At 41.6% G+C, this 18631-nt stretch overlaps 1 protein-coding gene across 1 annotated transcript in view; it reads right to left on the bottom strand.

The window, feature by feature from the left end:
* Positions 1–297: 297 nt before the first annotated feature.
* The window catches only part of LOC145417848 (neuropeptide SIFamide receptor-like), a 338464-nt gene continuing 320130 nt past the window's right edge, over positions 298–18631 (bottom strand). Inside the window, exons 4-7 of the mRNA XM_080286469.1 lie at positions 8820–8988; positions 5104–5217; positions 3819–3974; positions 298–861 (exon numbers count right to left, since the gene is read on the bottom strand). Coding sequence (XP_080142595.1) covers positions 298–861; positions 3819–3974; positions 5104–5217; positions 8820–8988 — 1003 coding nt within the window. The remainder of the gene's footprint in view (positions 862–3818; positions 3975–5103; positions 5218–8819; positions 8989–18631) is intronic.

Genomic DNA, 18631 nt, shown 5'->3' with positions numbered 1-18631 from the left:
AGACTGTGGTAGTATAATCTTGGTCTGGTGTTGAAGATCTGTGATAATGACAAGAGGGCGAGCACTGAGGGTGAGGCATGGAAGAATGAGACTTAAGAAGTATAACAACATTCCACGGGTCTCCCCCTTAACACCCCCAGCTTTCCTCTGAATATTGCCAGTAGAACCTCATAGCTCCTCCTGGCTGGGACACAGAGCCCAGAAAGTGTTTTAGGATTTTAGGTTGAGAAAGATGCGAAGTGTTCCAACCCTTGGGAAAGATAAGACAATGCTACATCTTCACCGGTGACTCGTCTCTTAGTCCACCGCGTCCAGCTTGCCATTAGGGAAGGATCGGTCGGATTCTGTGTATCCGTTATGGTCATCCACCTCAATGACTTCGATGCCACCCAGAATGGATGTAGGTCGCTTCTGGTCTGCGCTTGGGTCATGGGCAAGATCGGCTAGATGGAGGGCCGGGGAGAGACCATTGGCTAAGGTGCTTCTGGTCCTGGTGGCATGATGGTGATGGTACCTTGTTCTTGTGTTGGCCCGGCCTTCAAGAGTGTAAATATTCCCAGCCGCTGGAGTCTTGTGTCGCCCCATAGGATCCACTGCAGCCCCTCCTGCCTCTGGCCTGACGGTGGAGCGGTAGGAGGGGTAGTAGGACCTGCGGGTGGTGGAGTAGGAGTAGGTGTCGTAGCGGAGGGAGCCGCAGCAGGAGCGACTCTTGACGATGGCCAGGAATCCATTGCGATACTTCTTGTTGAAAAAGGCGTACAAGATGGGGTTGATGCAGGAGTTGGAGGAGCCGAGCCACTGGGCCATAGGAGCCACGATCGCCAGCACGGCCCCCTCCTGCTCACCCAGCTCGTCGCCAAGCTGTCAGGGGAAAGCAGGAAGACCGTGAGAACTTGGTGAAAAAGGATATAGAACGAAATGTAAGAAGGAATTTGGTGAGACTGAAGAAAGTTTGGTGAGACAAGAAGACGAAACTGGGTGAAATGTAAAAAGAAACATGATGTAAGAATCTATATTGATATAAGACTATTGATGGTTGAGAAAGGAACATGGTGAAAAGAAAATGGACATCGTGAGGGAAAAAAATGTTGATGTATGAAAAAACATAATAAGAAAAGAAAAAGAGTGTGTTAAGGAAAAACATAGAAATGCTGGTGAAAGAATATTATTTAAGAAAAAAAAAAAAAACGTGGCGAGACTGAAGAAGAAGAGACAGCAGATAGAACATGTAAGAAATAAAATAGTAGAATATAGCAGATAAATTTTCATTGCGCGAAAGGCACTGCGGGACTATGCATACTTTTCTTCTTGTCGTCCCGTGAATCCGAGAGGTCAAATTAAAGAGGGAGTTGATCGTATCGAGATAGATAGGAAGGATGGTGATAATGAGGGAGGGAAGGAGGAGGTAAGAAAGAGGGAGAGATAGAAGGGATTGTTGAAAACAGCTAGGTAGGTCCTAGAAGAAAGTAGTTGAAAGAGATAGGAAGTGAGAGGAGGGGAAAGATGAGTGAAAAGGAAGAGAAGGAAGGGAGAGTTGAAGAGTGACAGAAAGACTCTAAACAGAAGTAGTGGAAAGTGATAGGAAATGAGAGAAGGAAGGGAAAGATCATAGAGAGAGACAGGTGGAAGAGGAGTTGGTTAAAAAAATAAAAAGAAAGCTTTAATCGAGAGGTGGTAAGAAGCGATTGGGAGTGAATAAGATGAGAGAGATAAAAGGAAGAGGCGAAGAGAGACGAATGTGCCCTAAATGAAAGTTACAGAAACTAATAGGAAATGAGGGAATGAAGGGATAGATGATAAAAAAGGGATAGACAGAAGGCAGAGGAGTTAGCAGAGCAACAAGTAGACGTTAACTGAGTAATGGTAGAAAGTGTGTGGTAGTGTTGATAGATGGATGTATATAAGTAGGATAGATTGGAGATCTTCGTGGATTAGGGTCAAAGAAGTTTATCCTCGTCTTACATTTCACTAACATTTTACTCGCACGCGCATAGAACCAAAGCCGTCTGTGCCCACACCCACACCGCACCTAACATTCTCACTGTTTTTAGCCAGACATCTTAATCCAGGAGAAGGTGGTCATGAAGAAATACCTCCATGTAGCTCTCACCTCCCCCACCAGGCTCCTCTCACCCCACAACTCAAATCATCCTCATTTATTTCTCCCTCCATCCTGTCTCTCCATCCCATCCTTGGTTTCCCTCCCCACCCTCACTTCACTCACACAGATATTTTCTATAATTAGCTACATAGGTATTTTATTCACCCCAGATTTTGAAATACTTTCCCACAATTATGTGTACAGTTTAATAGTCCAAATTATAAAGCAGATCACATTTATTAAGTGTCGCGGGCTTTAGAATTTCGGCTTGCACTGCACTAACATAATCCACTCGCATGTAATCAGCAAAAAGAAAAAAGCCAGATTCGATAAACTCTGAGGACTGTCCGTGGATATTTATGACATGCTTTTAATTTTATTTTACCACCTCCCCCCCCCCAAAAAAAAAAAGGAAACTAATAACGAAAATTACTGAACACGATGAGCAAGACCTCAGTGAACCTCTACTTTAATTTCTCGCCTGTCCCACGTCCTGAGAGCGAAGCGGAACTCGAGAGTATTTTTTCAACTGCACCCACGGAATAGCCTTGAGAGAGAGAGAGAGAGAGAGAGAGAGAGAGAGAGAGAGATTAGTATAATGAGCCAAGGAAAGATAAATTGGATCACTAGTCGCGCACGAGAAAGGATTTGCAAAACTAGTTCAAAATTATCGTTTCAAGAAAGATAATTACCGTGATTTTTTTCCAGTCCTCTTAGTTTTACAGATTCCATTTTCTTCAGAGCAATTAATCACTCTCTCTCTCTCTCTCTCTCTCTCTCTCTCTCTCTCTCTCTCTCTCTCTCCCTCTCCCTCCCTCTCCCTCCCTCTCTCCCTCTCTCCCTCTCCCTCTCTCCCTCTCTCTCCCTCCCTCTCTCCCTCTCCCTCTCTCCCTCTCTCTCCCTCCCTCTCTCCCTCTCTCCCTCTCCCTCTCTCCCTCTCTCTTTCTCTCATCCGTTCGTTCTGTCCACAGTCTTTTCCCCCTCTCAGCCTCTCTTTTTCTCTAACACTTTGCTTGCGATGTGCGGAATTTGTGTAATATTCTGGCTGAAGTCAGAGGTTGTGCGCAGTTAAGAGAAAACGGTATCAAATTCCCTTTTCTGTTTCTTGAATCCTTTTTGGTCACATAATACAAACTTTCGTAGTATTCCGGCATAGATCAGACTTTAATTCCTCTCAGAGAAACTCACTGCTGCAGTCAGGATAAAATTTGTTAAACTTTCTGAATGAAAATTAGGAACTTCGTATTAAATTACAAGTCAAACGATTTTAGTCAAGAAAAATTCACTTCTGCATATAGGTTACAGAATAGCTTTGGACTTACGTTAAATTCCAGTTAATACCTCATGAATTTCTTCCCCGTTAAGTAAGCCACCAAAGCCTGAAGATTTTGGCCTAATTTTCCATTCCCCTTTTCCAGTGTTTGTTCAGATTTGCGGTTTATTTTCTTTCATTTAAGTCGCTTCCTTGTCTTCCATCTGTATGTAAATTATCTCTTCTTTTTTTTTCTCTCTGTTTTTCCCTTCTCTCTCTCTCTCTCTCTCTCTCTCTCTCTCTCTCTCTCTCTCTCTCTCTCTCTCTCTCTCTCTCTCTCTCTCTCTCTCTCTCTCTCTCCACTGATTTCCCTTTCCATCTTTCTCCACCTCTCCCTTTTTCACATTTCTCTCCCTCAATCTTCTCTCCCTCTCTCCATCACCTTCCCCCATCACCTTCCCTTACCTTGATCCTGGTGAAGATGACGTAAAGAGGCAGCCAAGACAGCATAAAGATGATCACCACCACCACCAGCATCTTCACCACCTTGACCTTGCTTCTTTGCTGCATCTCGTGAATGGCCGCGTCCCTAGTATCACCTGGTATGGCCCGGCGAGCTACCTGTGTCAGAAAGGTTAAATAGATACGTAAATAGGTAGATAGAGATAGATATAGATAAAGAGAAATGAATAGATAGATAAAGAGTTGTAAATAGGTAAGGATGTAAATAATATATCGATAGAGAGATGTGTGTAGAGATAAACTGATAGAAAAAGAGAAATAGATACAGAGATGTAAATAGATAGAGATAACTAAGTTATGGGATAATTAAACGTAATATAGGCGCGTTACCTCTGACATAAACGTTGATAGATACATAAGTAGATAAATGGATAAATGAGTTATGGGATAATGAAAGACTTGGATAATGCCTCATGGATAATACGAAGCTTACCTGTGTGCGAGAAGTAAATGTATATAGTAAGGGTTTTATATGTAGTTGTGAATAAATAACAGTTCCCCTACGTAAAGAAAGATACAAGCAAAAACGGCAAAGAAAGAGTTGCAGTTAATAAAAAAATAATAAATATGATAAGCAAGTGGATAATTGGTGAACAAGCTGATATGTCTGGTTTTCCAAATATATGTTTTAGTTATATGTCAAGGTACCGTAATCCACAGGTAAATGCCCAAGTTAATTGATAAAGTGACTGATTTTGATTAGTTTTCCGTAGTCTGCTTAATAATGTTTTTCTTGAATCATAATACACCTTAATTTTCTTCACCTTGATTACTGTAGCTACCACTCTACCTGTCCTAATTCTGTCGATCTTAATCCACCTTATCTTAATTCTGAATACCTTAATCCAACCTAATCCAGCTCATTTAAATCCACCTCCTTAATTCTGCTGTTCCTAATCCACCCCCCTGACTCTGCTCGCCTTAATCCACCTCCCTAACTCTGCTCATCTCAATCCACATCCCTAACTTTTATTACCTTTCTCCACCTCCCAAAATCTGCTCACCTTAGTCCACCTCCCCAACTCTGCTCACCCTAATCCACCTCCCTAACTCTGTTCACCCTAATCCACCTTCCTAACTCTGCTTATCTTAATCCGCCTTTCTAACTCTGCTCACCCTAATCCACCTCCCTAACTCTGCTCACCCTAATCCACCTCCCTAACTCTGTTCACCCTAATCCACCTTCCTAACTCTGCTTATCTTAATCCGCCTCCCTAACTCTGCTCACCTTAATCCAGATCATGACGTAGCAGAAGGAGATGAGGGTGAGAGGCAGCAGGTAGCAGAGCAGCAGGTGTGCGATCAGGAAGTACAGGCGCTCTGCTTGTCTGCTTGGCCAACCCTGAGCAGGAGAGAGAGGAAGGAGGAATATTATTAGGGATGAGAGAGAGAGAGAGAGAGAGAGAGAGATTTTGCCTGCGTGTCTGCTTGGCCAGCCTTGAGGAGAGAGAGAGAGAAAAAAAAAAATATTATAATTAATTACTAGCGCTCTGTCTCTCTGCCTAGCCAACCTTAGAGAGAGAGAGAGAGAGAGAGAGAGAGAGGTTTAAACACTTCTTTAAAAATTAGAGAAAATATGGCACAGAGGCAGCCAAACTTCCCCCATAATTCTCACAGGAAACCAAGCCCTACTTTTTCTTCCGCCTCTCTTCCACTGTAAAATCCGTGTCTTAAACTTATTCACTAAGATCGTATTCTATTTTCTTCTTGCTACATCTAGACTGTTTTACTTATTTATTTATTTGTTTGTTTAGTTTAGGAGAGATTTGCCAAGCTGGGTTGGTTAGATATGGCCTTTAGTAGTAGCAGAAGTAGTAGTAGTAGTAGCAGCAGCAGCAGTAATAGTAGTAGTAGTAGTAGTAGTAATAATAATATAATAATAATAATAATAATAATAATAAATTAATAAATAATTTAATAAATACCGGTGTCGTCAAGTTTATAACCAAGACACTTCCTGGTCACTTAAATATCCTCCTCTCCTCTCCGGTGTGTTACGGACGTGTTACAGCGTAGGGTGTGACTTAGGATAAAAATAAATTGTCCTCGAAGAAAGTACAGACAGTATATGCTTTAACGCTTATTCTCTGGCCAAAACTATTTTATCATTACAGTAAACACCATTCATATAATTCATCCAATTATATCGTTTAAAACACTTGATGACAGGGCGCATACTTTTTTTTTTTTTTTTTTTTGGTTACTCTCTTGCATGACATTTCCTGCTACTGTCCTGTGAGACTTATACTAGAAGCCACAAGTAAACAGATGTTGTTTATAGTACAGTATTGTACCAAATTATATCTTCCATAATTTTGGTTTTGACTTAAGTAGCCGCTACTCTCAGCATGTACACACGATAAAAAAAGTTTCGGTGCACATTTGCCCAAAACAAACTGACACCACGGACGATGCACTCTACAAATGTTTGATGTTTTCCCTATTGTTGTCAAACGCGCCTACATAAGTATGTTATAGATAGGTTTCTTATGACAATTTATGGCTGATATTGTTACTGGATGCATATTCACATGATAATTAATTTTCGAAGGACTACACAAACTATATTGATAGTTTCGGATATCATCGTACCCGTCCTGCGCAATACTTTTTTTTTTTTTTTTTTATCGTGTACATTTGTACTGTATGTCATACCTTCTTTAAAGAGTTGTAATTGAATATGGCCTTCCTTTCCAGGTAATGGATCCATAGGCATAAGAAAGCCCCAGATCGCTGCTCACGTTCTCCTCCCAACAAATCCTGCGTACGGATCTGTCCATCTTCACATGATCTCTTCAGCCTGAGGTATAGTGCCGAATGACCTTTGCTGTCTGCCACTTGGATTTCTTTCACTCACTTGCTCATTAGCCAGAGGACGTACTCTCCATTTAATGCTAGCTAACGTCACACAGTTGTACTCAGCCACGAAGAGACTCCTTGATGTCAGTGGTTTTAGTACAGACCCCAAATCGCCTTTTTATTTCCAATAAGACCGTCAAATTACCACCTTATAAATTAATCCGTAATAAGCCGGTCATAATTATCTCATATTAGGTCATTATTTTACGATATGGGTTATTTGTCGTATGATTACAGACGAAATGGTATCTGGTAGTTTTGATAGAGGTTATGCCATTTATAAAAAAGTTAATTACATTCTGCTATAATAAAATGCGGTTTAAGTCATTTGGACGTATATTTATGGTTACGGTTGTTTCATTACTGACTCTGTGTCGTAATTTAAGCTTTTAATAAATACTGAATGGAAAACAAAAGAAAAGGAATGCAAATCCAGTTTGTGTAACAGTTGTGTGAAATAATCGTACTTTCATTTGTGGTTTTTAAGTTTGTTAGTAAAGAGGATTGTAAATATCTATCTATCTATCTATATACCTAGGCTGCTTCCCCCAAGGAAAGGGAGGTAGCTGAGACAGGACGACACACTCCCCATTTACTCATCCATTCAAATATGAATTTCATAATAACGAGAGAAGAATCGAATCAGGACAAAGGGATGAGAATGAGGAGGGAGAAGAGGTGGGTGTGAATGGAAGCGAGGAAGGGAGTGAAATGACGAGAGTGTAAATTGAGAGGAATATGGAGAGATGAACTGGAGGTAAGAAAGTAAAGGCAGAAGAAGGAGGCAGAGGAGAGAAACGGAGATGGAGGCAAAGGACGAAGATTGAGGGGAGGATTCAGAGAGAGAGAGAGAGAGAGAGAGAATTGGGAGGGAGAGAATAAAAAATAGGAGGAGACGGGGAGAGGAAGTGGAGAACAGGAAGGAAAGTGATTGCAAGAAAGGGAAGATTAGAGAAGAGGGCTGAGAAATAGAGGGAAGAATGAGATAAGAGGGAGAGGAATCTGTATACCGGGACGCAGGGAGAAACAGATTGGCAAGAAAGATGAAGAAGGGCAGTAGAATAATGGGAAAGCTAAGAAGAATAAAGAAAGGAAAGAAGAGGGGTGTCAAGAGATCAAGCAAAAATGGAAAGAATAGGAGTTTGGAGAAAGGATAGAAGAAAATTGAGAATGGAGATAGAGGAGGAGGGTAATTGAGGAATGTGAGTGAAAGGAAAATGAGAGTGGATAAAGAAATAGAGAGAGATAGGGGAAGAGAAAATCGAGAGAAAGTATGAGAAAAGAAAACTCAACGAGGAAAGAGAAGAGAGAGGAGCACAAAAGAAAAGAGAAAGACACAAAAGACGAAAAAAGAAAACTGTAAAGGAAGAAAGCTTGAGACATATGTGGGGAAATAGAAGAGAAAAAGGAGAGCAAAAGAGATGGGAAGAAACGAGGGAATTGTGAGAAACTGAAGTCACGGATTGAGAGAGAGAGAGAGAGAGAGAAGAGAAGGCACTATCGATGGGTTGATGGAGACGCCAAGTTAGGGTAAACAAAAGAGGGGATGGCGATGGTGGCAGAGGAGGTGATTGGATTCGAACACTTGTCCTCCCTGGTAATAGTCGGACAAATTGTGTATCGGGAAACGTTTATTGAGAATCCTGTTTCCCGTTTCAGCTGCTGCGGGAAACGGTGGGCCTGGATGTGGGAAACTAATTGTCATTGCGTTTGTGTGTCTGTTGGTCTCTGTTTTGGTCTTTGTGTAATATTTAACTTTTTCTTTCTTTCATTTTGCAGGTGTATCTTTTTGTGTTATTTCTGTTGGTCTTCTCTGTATGTGTAACTTATGAACAAATTATGTTGTGAGAAAATCTTATTGTTACGTCTGTTTTAGCTGCGTCCTTTCTGAGGAGCTGGAACTAGCTTAGTCCCATTTTTTATATGCTTTGCCTTCTAAATTTGTCTATTGGTACACTATGTATTTGTAAGACTGTAAACTATCGATCCGCCCACCCATCCATGCCCAACTATCGATCCATCCTCCCATCCATGTACGACTATCGATCCATCCACCCAGCCATGTCCATCCATCCATCTGCCTACCTCAACACAGATGAGCAGGTCCGGCACCTTAGGGTAGAACACCTGGGTCTCAAAATACACATAGTAGGGCACTGCGGAGGTGATGGCGATTATCCAGATGATGACGATGATGGCACGAGCTCTGGAACTGGTGATTTGCAGCTTCAGGGGGAACCAGATGGCCAGGAACCTGTTGGGGGAGAGAGAGGGGGAGTTGAGAGAGGGAGGGGGGGGAGAGGCTGGGGAGAGGGAGAGAGAGGGGGGGTGAAATGACGGAACACACACTAAACTTATATGTTGCTTAGCCAGATGACGAGGAGTTTGTTGGAGAAATGGGGTAAATGTGTGTGTGTGTGTGTGTGTGTGTGAGAGAGAGAGAGAGAGACAGTTTTACGGAGGAAGAGCTAGTTTTATGAGAGAGTGGGAGAGGGTGAGTGAGTTAGCTTTATGGGGTGAATGAACTTTTATGGGAGAGAATGAATTTTATGGGAGACTAAAACTTATTACATAGACCACCTTGATAATATGAATATCCCTAAACAGCTTTGCATTTTCTAGTATGATGAAAGTGCAAAAAGTATAAAAAAAATGACGAAGACTAAGCAGATTTCTTTTACTGCTAACCAAGGAGATTAAACCCATCAGTTCGGTGTCGTATTTTCTTAATTATTGTTGCTTTCTCGACGATTTTATGCATACACACTAGGAGAGATTTTTGGAGCTGGGGGGGGTTTTATATATAGCTTTCATTAACACCTTCAAAACTAGTTCTTTCCTAGGATTTGTAAAAAAAAAAGGAAGGTAAGAAAAAATATTAAATGACCACGGGGTTCAGGGGGGTTAAATTGCATCCAGGTGACACAGGTACGGTTATTATTTCCATTATTTAACGAAGGAACTTATGTCTGAATTATTAACACCCTGAAACAACCCACAACAAGATGAAGGTCTCTCTCATCATTCCTCACTCAAACTTTTTGGTGTTTGTTCCACCGCTTTCCACCTCTTCTGCAAATTTCTTTTCTCTGTCTTGGTCTTTTCCTCTGCCTTCTCTCCCTCTTCCACCTTCCTCCACTGTCACCCCAACCCAACCTGTCTGTGAAGTTCTTGTCTCCATCTTATTTACTATCTCCCACTGCCCTTCTCTCCATCTCTACGTTGCTACTCAATTTCTCTGGTTGTTCATGTTGTCTGTTCTCTGAAAAATACTACCCTCTTCCCTCTCTCCTATCCTTCTCCACGTTTACCTCTCGATTGTTACCTCCTTCACCCAGACATATCTTATCAGCTAATTTCTTATCTCAGTCGAATTTCTTGTCTCCATCTTGCTCATTGCCCGCCTTTTCCATTTACCCCATCTCTGGACTGCCAATCAGTACCCTGCGTGCCCATCTGTTATCTGTTCTACCGTCTGTTATCTGTTCTACCGTCTGTTATCTGTTCCACCGTCTGTTATCTGTTCCACCGTCTGTTATCTGTTCCACCGTCTGTTATCTGTTCTACCGTCTGTTATCTGTTCTACCATCTGTTATCTGTTTTGCCACCTGTTATCTGTTTTGCCACCTGTTATCTGTTCTGCCACCTGTTATCTGTTCTGCCACCTGTTATCTGTTCTGCCACCTGTTATCCGTTCTGCCACCTGTTATCCGTTCTGCCACCTGTTATCTGTTCTGCCACCTGTTATCTGTTCTGCCACCTGTTACCTGTTCTGCCATCTGTTATCTGTTCTGCCATCTGTTATCTGTTCTACCGTCTGTTATCTGTTCTGCCACCTGTTATCTGTTCTACCATCTGTTATGTTCTACGAGCTGTTATCTGTTCCACCATCTGTCACTAGTTTTGCCATCTGTTATCTCTTCCGCCATCTGTTACCAGTTTTGCCATCTGTTATCTGTTCTACCATCTGTTATCTATTCTACGAAAGACCTCACTTTCCCATTTCCATTTCTGTTTCCAGATTATTTAATAACAAACATAATCCTTTCCTTTCCTCTCATTCCTTTCCTTTCTTGTCCTTTCCTTCCATTCCCTTCTCTTCCCCTCCCCTCCCCTCCCCTCCCCTCCCCTCCGTTCCTTTCCCTTCCCTTCCCTTCCCTTCCCCTCCCCTCCCCTTCCCTTCCCTTCCCTTCCTTTCCATTGCCCTCTTTTCGTTCTTTCTTTTCATTTTCTTCCTGAGCGTTCCTTAAGTTTACGTTCTTTAGGCTTCGTTAAAATCTAGGCTTCCGATCGATAAGTGGGAACGAGGAACTATTAGAGAAACGGTGTGGAAGGAAGTAAACGAGAATGGATGGAAAAGAGAGAGAGAGAGAGAGAGAGAGAGAGAGAGAGAGAGAGAGAGAGAGAGAGAGAGAGAGAGAGATGCGACAAGACGATTGAGGAAGGAGAGAATGGAAGAACACACCAAGTTAATGAAGGAAGGAGGAAGGGGAACTAAGATAACTGAAGAAGCCTTGAGGGACGACTAAGGAATTACGGGAAAGGATATAATTTTGGCAGTCGGCGTAAGAAAATATTAAGAACTGCGGTGAATAATGACGATGGTAAGAATAGGTGCAGTGAATAATTCCCTTACAGCAAATATACAAATGTCTTTCAACTCTCTCACTATCTCACAAAAGGATGATGGTGGACAGCGGCAGATGGAACTGTGTCAGTCTGCATCCCACCCATTTAGACACTACCCCCCCCCCACACACAGATCAGTTCTACTTAAAATCAACAGTAAACACAAACTACTTCATATTTTACTGCCCAATTCGATTCTTGTAAATTTCTCTCTCTCTCTCTCTCTCTCTCTCTCTCTCTCTCTCTCTCTCTCTCATTTTAACCTCTTCAGTCAGCTGACGCGATTTACATTCTCTCCTAGTAACCACATGAAAATTTTATGCGCTTTCCTAGCCAGAGGGTGACTGAAGACTTGAATGGATAAAAGAGGTTAGAGAGAGAGAGAGAGAGAAAGAAAGAGAGTTCCTTAATCATCCTTTAACTAGAGAACGTAATTTATTTTTATTCTTACAGTCACCAGACGATTTTATTAAGCTTACGAGAGTTCAAACTGGAGAGGGTATCACCGTCCTCAACCCCTTCAGTAACATGGTAATTTAATATTATATATATATATATATATATATATATATATATATATATATATATATATATATATATATATATATATATATATCGTCGTCTGGAGGCAGCAAAAAGAAAAAAAAATCCCAGTAGATGACGCCACCCGATTGAAGGAGTTAACGAAATGAGAGTAAGATGGTTAAAAAAAAAAAATAAAAAAAATACAGTTAACGAATGCTAGTAAGATGGTAAAAAAAGAGAAAACCTTACATATAGTTAACGATATGGGAATGAGATGAAAAAGCAAATAGATATAACATACATATACTTAACGAAATAGGAATAAGAGGGATTAAAAAGAAAAAAGAAATACTTAATATACATATAGTTAACGAAATGCGAATAAGATGGGTAAAAAAGAAAAGAAAAAAAAAGATTTAAAAAAAACTACGGTACATATACTGTACTGTTCGGAAAAGAATTCAAGAACTGCGAGAAGACGTGAGATGGAGAGCGTCTTAATTCTGTCTTGAGCCGATCTTGAGGAGCCTGCCAGCGCCCAGTAATTTTAGGGTCGAGTGGATTAAGGAGTAGCTGGTCTGGGGGGGATACCTCAGTGAATAGGAACCTTAACCTGAGATTTGGAAACAGGCTTAGAGCTACTTAGAAAAATGCGACGGTTTAAAAAAAATTTGCAACCAGTTTCTTTTTAGTAGCTGCCCCCCATAATATCTATCTGTTTATCTGCTTATTTGTCTATCCATCTGGTTATCTATCTATCTGTCTCAGTCTATCTATCTTTCAGTCCATCCAGTCCTTGCAATTCGCAAACTTATGATCACGTAAGAAACCGACTTACAATCAGATTCTTGTCATTATTAATCATAAACAAACATTAATTACCCTTCCTTGCCCCGGAGGGACTCGAGGACAGGTATTGTTTTCACTCGGTTTGTCTTTTTTTTTTTTTTTTCTGTCTAGGTGTCTGTCTGTCTGTGTGCCTGTTAACAACTTTACGCGAAGACTACCGATGCGATTTTGACCAAAATTACGGGGATGATGGGCTGTGACATTCTGATCACCTGAATAAATTTTGTGCCAAATTGGGCCAAGGCCGAGGCTGTAGGCCCAAAAAATGTAAAAAAAATAAATAAATAAAAAATCGTTTTGTCATCACATCTTTCAAATTCGTCATATCGACATGAAACCAAAACCTAAAGGTGCATCTTTCAAATCTACATCCTATAACATGCCTCATCATACCAGGGGGGGGTCACCCTCCAGTTAGCGGTAGGGGGATCAGTATCTGGTGGGTCGGACCTAAAATTTCAGATGGACATAAAATCGTCAGTCTTCACCCGATTTACTCCAAATTTGACATGTGACATCTTTGACTAGATATCCTGTTGTTTATACGTCAGCATTACAATGACTGCCGGCGACGGATTTGCTTTCCCTTGGCTCCGCTTCTTGATCCGTCTAATTTACTCCACCTCCATACTGCCACAGTGCACACGGCCATACCATTTCTCTCTCGCTTCGGAATTTTAACACTATCGAATTTAACGAAACTGGCCTAAAGACGGGTGTGTGTGTGTGTGTGTGTGTGTGTGTGTGTGTGTGTGAGAGAGAGAGAGAGAGAGACGAGAGAAGGTGAGCATTTTGTACTTTTTTATTTTGTTTATTTACCTCCCGTCTGTAGGTAGCTATTTTCTTTCTTATACAAATGTTCTTTTTCCGCACTCCGTGTCCACCCTTCCTTCTCTCTCTCTCTCTCTCTCTCTCTCTCTCTCTCTCTCTCTTTCTCTTTCTCTCTCAGCAGCGTGCCAAGAGAAATGTGTGCCAGTGCTGAAGGTCAAAGGTCAGCAGGGATCAGGGTCAGAAGGGGGGGCAGTTGGGCTCAGCTGAACGCGGTCACGGTCATATCTTTCCCTCTACTGCTCTCTTTCTCTCGCCTTTTTTCTTTCTCTTTTTTTTTTTTCTCCTCACCTCCCTTTTTTTTCTTATCTCATTTGTCTCTCAGTCCTTTCGTCTCGTCTTATTGTTATTACATCTTGTTTCTCTCTCTCTCTCTCTCTCTCTCTCTCTCAGCTTCCCCATCCTCAAATTCTTCATTCTTATGCAAACGACTAACCAAAGATCTCTTTCCTTTCCCTTCCTCTCTTCTCTCTTCATATTTCCTCTCTCTCTCTCTCTCTCTCTCTCTCTCTCTCTCTCTCTCTCTCTCACGTAACTTCCATTCCCCCCACCCACCATTCTTTCACAGACGACTAAATACAGCCTACCTAAGTTTCCCCTTCGACTCCATAACTCTTATAATTTTCTTCCACTTCCAAGATTACTTCCAGATGGGTCTTGGAGCAAAATGAGAGAGAGAGAGAGAGAGAGAGAGAGAGACAGACAGACAGACAGACAGAGAGGGGTGAAAAAGTATAAAGATATCTAGAAACAGATAACTAAGAGAACTGGAAATGTCTCAAAGGCGGTGACACGGATTCCAGTTTCGTGATGCATTTTTTGTTTACTTAAAATTTTCTTCGACCTACGAGTATATGCAGGGCAGACGGAGGGAATCTTGGACTGATATTGTGTCCCTACCTATCCTTATCCTCTTCCTCCTTCCCTACCTCCCTCCTTCTGTCTCTCCCTCCTTTTTCCTCCATCTCCTCTTCCCTCTTGTAGTTCCTTAGTCTATCATCATCGTTAGGAAAAGAAGAGTACCGGAATTTCTCTGTTGGTAGTTGTTGGGAGTTGTTGGAGTAGGTACTATTGGTGATGACATTTTACTTCCTTCTCTTCCCCTTTACTTCTCCTCCTCCTCTCTCCTTCCTTCTTCCTCGTCCTCACCGTCGTCTTCCGCTGTTATTTCATCATACTTTTAATCTTTCATTGTACATAACTTCATCGTGGATAACCCGAACAGCTCCTCCTCTGTTCCCATATCCCCGTTCCTTTCTTTTTTTCTTTTTTTTTTTCCTCATTCTCCCTTCCTGTGCCATCTTCCCACCCATTTGGACACAGTTTACCGTAGTATTAGGGTTTTTCATTCTCCCTTCTTTCCTTAGCTTCCTTTTGCCTTTTTTTTTTTTCCCATTCTCTCTCTCTAATTCTCCACCCACCTGTACACAATTAGGTGCCCGTTTCCTGAGTTGGCATTAAAGCATCTCGTTCTGCGTTATTTCCTTGACTTACTCCAGTACTATAGTCTAATCCTTCTCTCTCTGCTATAGTTCTCAACTCCATTCTGTTCTATTCTCTGTCATCCCCCTTTATTCTCGGTACGTACATTTCCTTATCCCTCTTCTCACCAGCATCTTTTTTGTAATCTTTCTCTTTAATTTAGCTTTCTTTCTCCTCCCTTCCATTTATCCCTCCCCCCTTTTCCCCTGCTCAGTTCCTTTTTGTAAACCTATCAACTTCCGGTTTTCCTTCCTTTACTCCACTCCATTTATTCCCCCCCCCCCTACATTCCCCCTGTTGAGCTCTTTTTTTTTTTTTTTTGTATTTTATCGACTTTATTTTGGTTTTGTGTCCTTAATCCCTCCCATTTCACTTCCCTCCTTTCCCCTGTTACATTCCTCATTTGTCACTTTATTGTCCCTGTCCCTACGTCCCTAAACTCCCATCTGGACACGTTTTAATTTACCCTTTCCTGAGTTGTCATAGGGTTTCTCTTTCTGCCTCCCTTCGTCTGCTTTCGCTAACTCCTCCTCCTTTCTTTTTCTCCTTGTTTCCCCTCTTCATCGTCCTTTTTTCTTCCCATTCTTCTCTGCTTTCTCTTCCTCCTATCTCGCCTTCTCTTCCTTACCTGCCTCCCTCTTCCTTGGTATTCTCACCTTTTCATGGGCTTGCCTTTTCATCTTCCTGTTCTTTTCTTTTGTTTGTGCCTCTCCTTTTCTTCGTTTATGTTTCTCATTTGGTCTTTCTGCTCCTTCACCTTTTCATGAGTTTTTCCTCTCCATCCCTTCAATTCATACCTTTTTTTCCTCCGTTACATTTCTCCTTTGTCCCTTTATTGCTCGTCTTCTACCTCCGTTTGCATCATTCTGGACACACTTTAACTCACCCTTTCCTGAGTTTGCAGTAGGGTTTCTCATTCTACCTTCCTCATTTACTCTCGGCAGCTCCTTCAGTCTCTGTCTGTCTGTCTCTCTCTCTCTCTCTCTCTCTCTCTCTCGGCAGCTCTTTGTCCTCTCACTTTTCTCAGTATTTCATTGTTCGTCTCGTTTTCCCTCCCTTTCTCTCGTTTTTATTTTCCTTTTCCCCCATCTCCGTTCCTTTCCCTGCCATCTTTCTCCTCCTCCTACTCCTCCTCTCTCTATTTCTTTTTTAACTCCTCTCCTGTCTTCCCTCGTTAGTCTTCATTTTTCCTCATACTTTTTCCCCCCTTCCTGCCTCCCTCAGCACTCATCTGTCCAAGTTCAGTTCACCCTTTCCTGAGTTTCCAGTAGGGTTTCTTGTTTCTCTCTTACTATTCGTATGTTTTTACCTCCATTCCTTTCCTTCGTTTTCTTTCCTTCTCTTTCATCCCTCCTCCCTTTATACGTTTCATTTCTCTCATGTTTGTTTCTCTCCTGGTTTCCTTTGGGCGGTGTCCAGCTCACATTTTCAGTCAGTCTTTCCCTCTCCTTCCTTCCACGTATTCCTTTTGCCATCCATCCGGCCACACTTCACCCTTTCCTGACTTTATATGTTTATTTCTCGTTCTGCCATACTTCCTTTCTGCCTCTCATTCTCATAACCTTTCTGTTCTCTGTCTTCGTCTCTCACTCTAGGTCTTTCCCTGTTCTCTCTCTCTCTCTCTCAGCTTTCGTCTCCTCCCTGACCCTTTCTTCATTTCCTTCCCCAAGTTCTCCTTCCTTCCCCTTTTCCCCGAATCCTTCCCTTTTACTGAGTTTCCACAAGTGTTTCCCATTCTTCATTATTCCTTTACTCTCAATAGTTCCGTCTATTCTTTCTCTCTTTTTTTTATTACTGTCAGATTCTTTGCTTTTCTGCCCATGTTATTCTCTTCCTTTCCTTATTTTCGTACTTTAGAGCTCCTTTCCTCATTTCTCTTCCCTCAATCCTTTCTTTCTTTTTTTCTCGTTATCCTCCTATTCATTTCCTTCCCCTATTCTTGGCTTCAGCGTCAGTTTTCCGTCTGCTTCCTTCTTCACCTCCCTCCCTTATATTCTTTCTCCCGTACATCTTCATTATTTCTTCTCCTCCCACTTTTTTCTTCCTCATTTTCATTCTCCTCATCCCCTTCCAGTAGTCCTTCTCCGTCACTTCTTCATCTCCCCCTTTGTTTTCTTTCCTTAGTCTCCTCTCTAGTTCCGTCCCTATATTCCTTCGCCTCTGTCAGTCTTGTCTCCCTCCTCTTCCCTTTCTTCCCTGTTATTCTCCTGTCTTCTCCCCTCTGTCTCTCTCATACTCCGTCCTGCACTACACATTTGGACACTTTGGTTCACCCTTTCCTGAGTTTTTATTTGGGTCTCCAACTTCCCTGCACAGGCTGTGAGGAGTGGAGAAGACGAGGGGAGAGAGAGAGAGAGAGAGAGAGAGACAGACAGACAGACAGACAGACAGAGAGAATCATTTATAATTGTATTCATTATATATTTCAGCTTACATTAGACTATTTTATTCGTCTCTGAGAAACCCACCGCAGCGGAAAACTTATAATCCAGTTAGTGTAGCGCCTTGATCGGGAGTTAAGAAAAGTATGGTATACTGTATTCCAGTTGTCTCTCTGCTGTTGTATTCAGTTCACACAAACCCATCGTAGTAAAGCTTTGAAGTCTCTCTAGGTCAACTTTTTGATCGAGAAGTAAAGAACTTTTATTTTTATTCAATTTGTCGCCATACGTTTTAGTTCCATCTAACGCCATGTAATTTTATTCCAGCAAACGCTCACTCCAAATGATTAAATTTCAGCTAAAATGAACCCCACCACGGCCAAAAGGCCAAGTAACAGTACCGTAGTCGAATTTCTGTCAGCTAGCAGCTTCATCTGTGGACGCTCTTTATTCAGATAAACACAACACGAATTTGTTAAGATGAGACATCCTTTTTCGTTGTGTGTACCCTCCAGTGACATTTTAATTTTGCTTTCACCAGGCGATTGTATTCATCATCAGGTAAGACATTAATTTGTGAAGAGGTTAATGAAGTTTATATGAGAATTCCCCAGTTCGATAGGTCTCTTTTAAACTCATATATATATATATATATATATATATATATATATATATATATATATATATATATATATATATATACACACACACACACACACACACACACACACACACACACACACACACACGAGTATATACGTCATCTGATGATGAGGTTGAGACTCAGCTTATGAGCACATAGTGTAGTGAAGTTCCCGCTCATGCCAGGCATGTATAAGCCGACCGCTGCAGTAGATACACACTTACCCGGAAGAATTATTTTCGCCCGAGCAAAATAATATCTTATACCCATAATATTGTACCTTAGGCATTATGTTGGTGCATTGTTGGTGTACAAAAAAAATAGTTCGATACGTAGTATAAAATATATTGTAAGTGGCAATGGAATTTTTGTATGTGCGAGAGTAATGGAAAGATTTTTAGTAAGTGGAAGGAAGAGGTAAGAGGATGGAGAGGAAATAAGCGTGTGAGAAAAGGGAAGGAGGAAGAGGAATGAAAGTAGGGTGGGGAAGAGTAAATGAACTGGTAAATTGCAAGAGAGGTGAGAGAGTGGAGAAAAGAGAAATGCAAGTGAGAGAAGGA

Source organism: Coenobita brevimanus, chromosome 111 (assembly GCF_032717465.1).
Source record: "Coenobita brevimanus isolate Jiangsu-jjx chromosome 111, ASM3271746v2, whole genome shotgun sequence".
Classification (NCBI taxonomy): Eukaryota; Metazoa; Arthropoda; class Malacostraca; order Decapoda; family Coenobitidae; genus Coenobita; species Coenobita brevimanus.
Note: the sequence above shows the minus strand (reverse complement) of the source record. Positions and strands in the feature narration are given on the sequence as shown.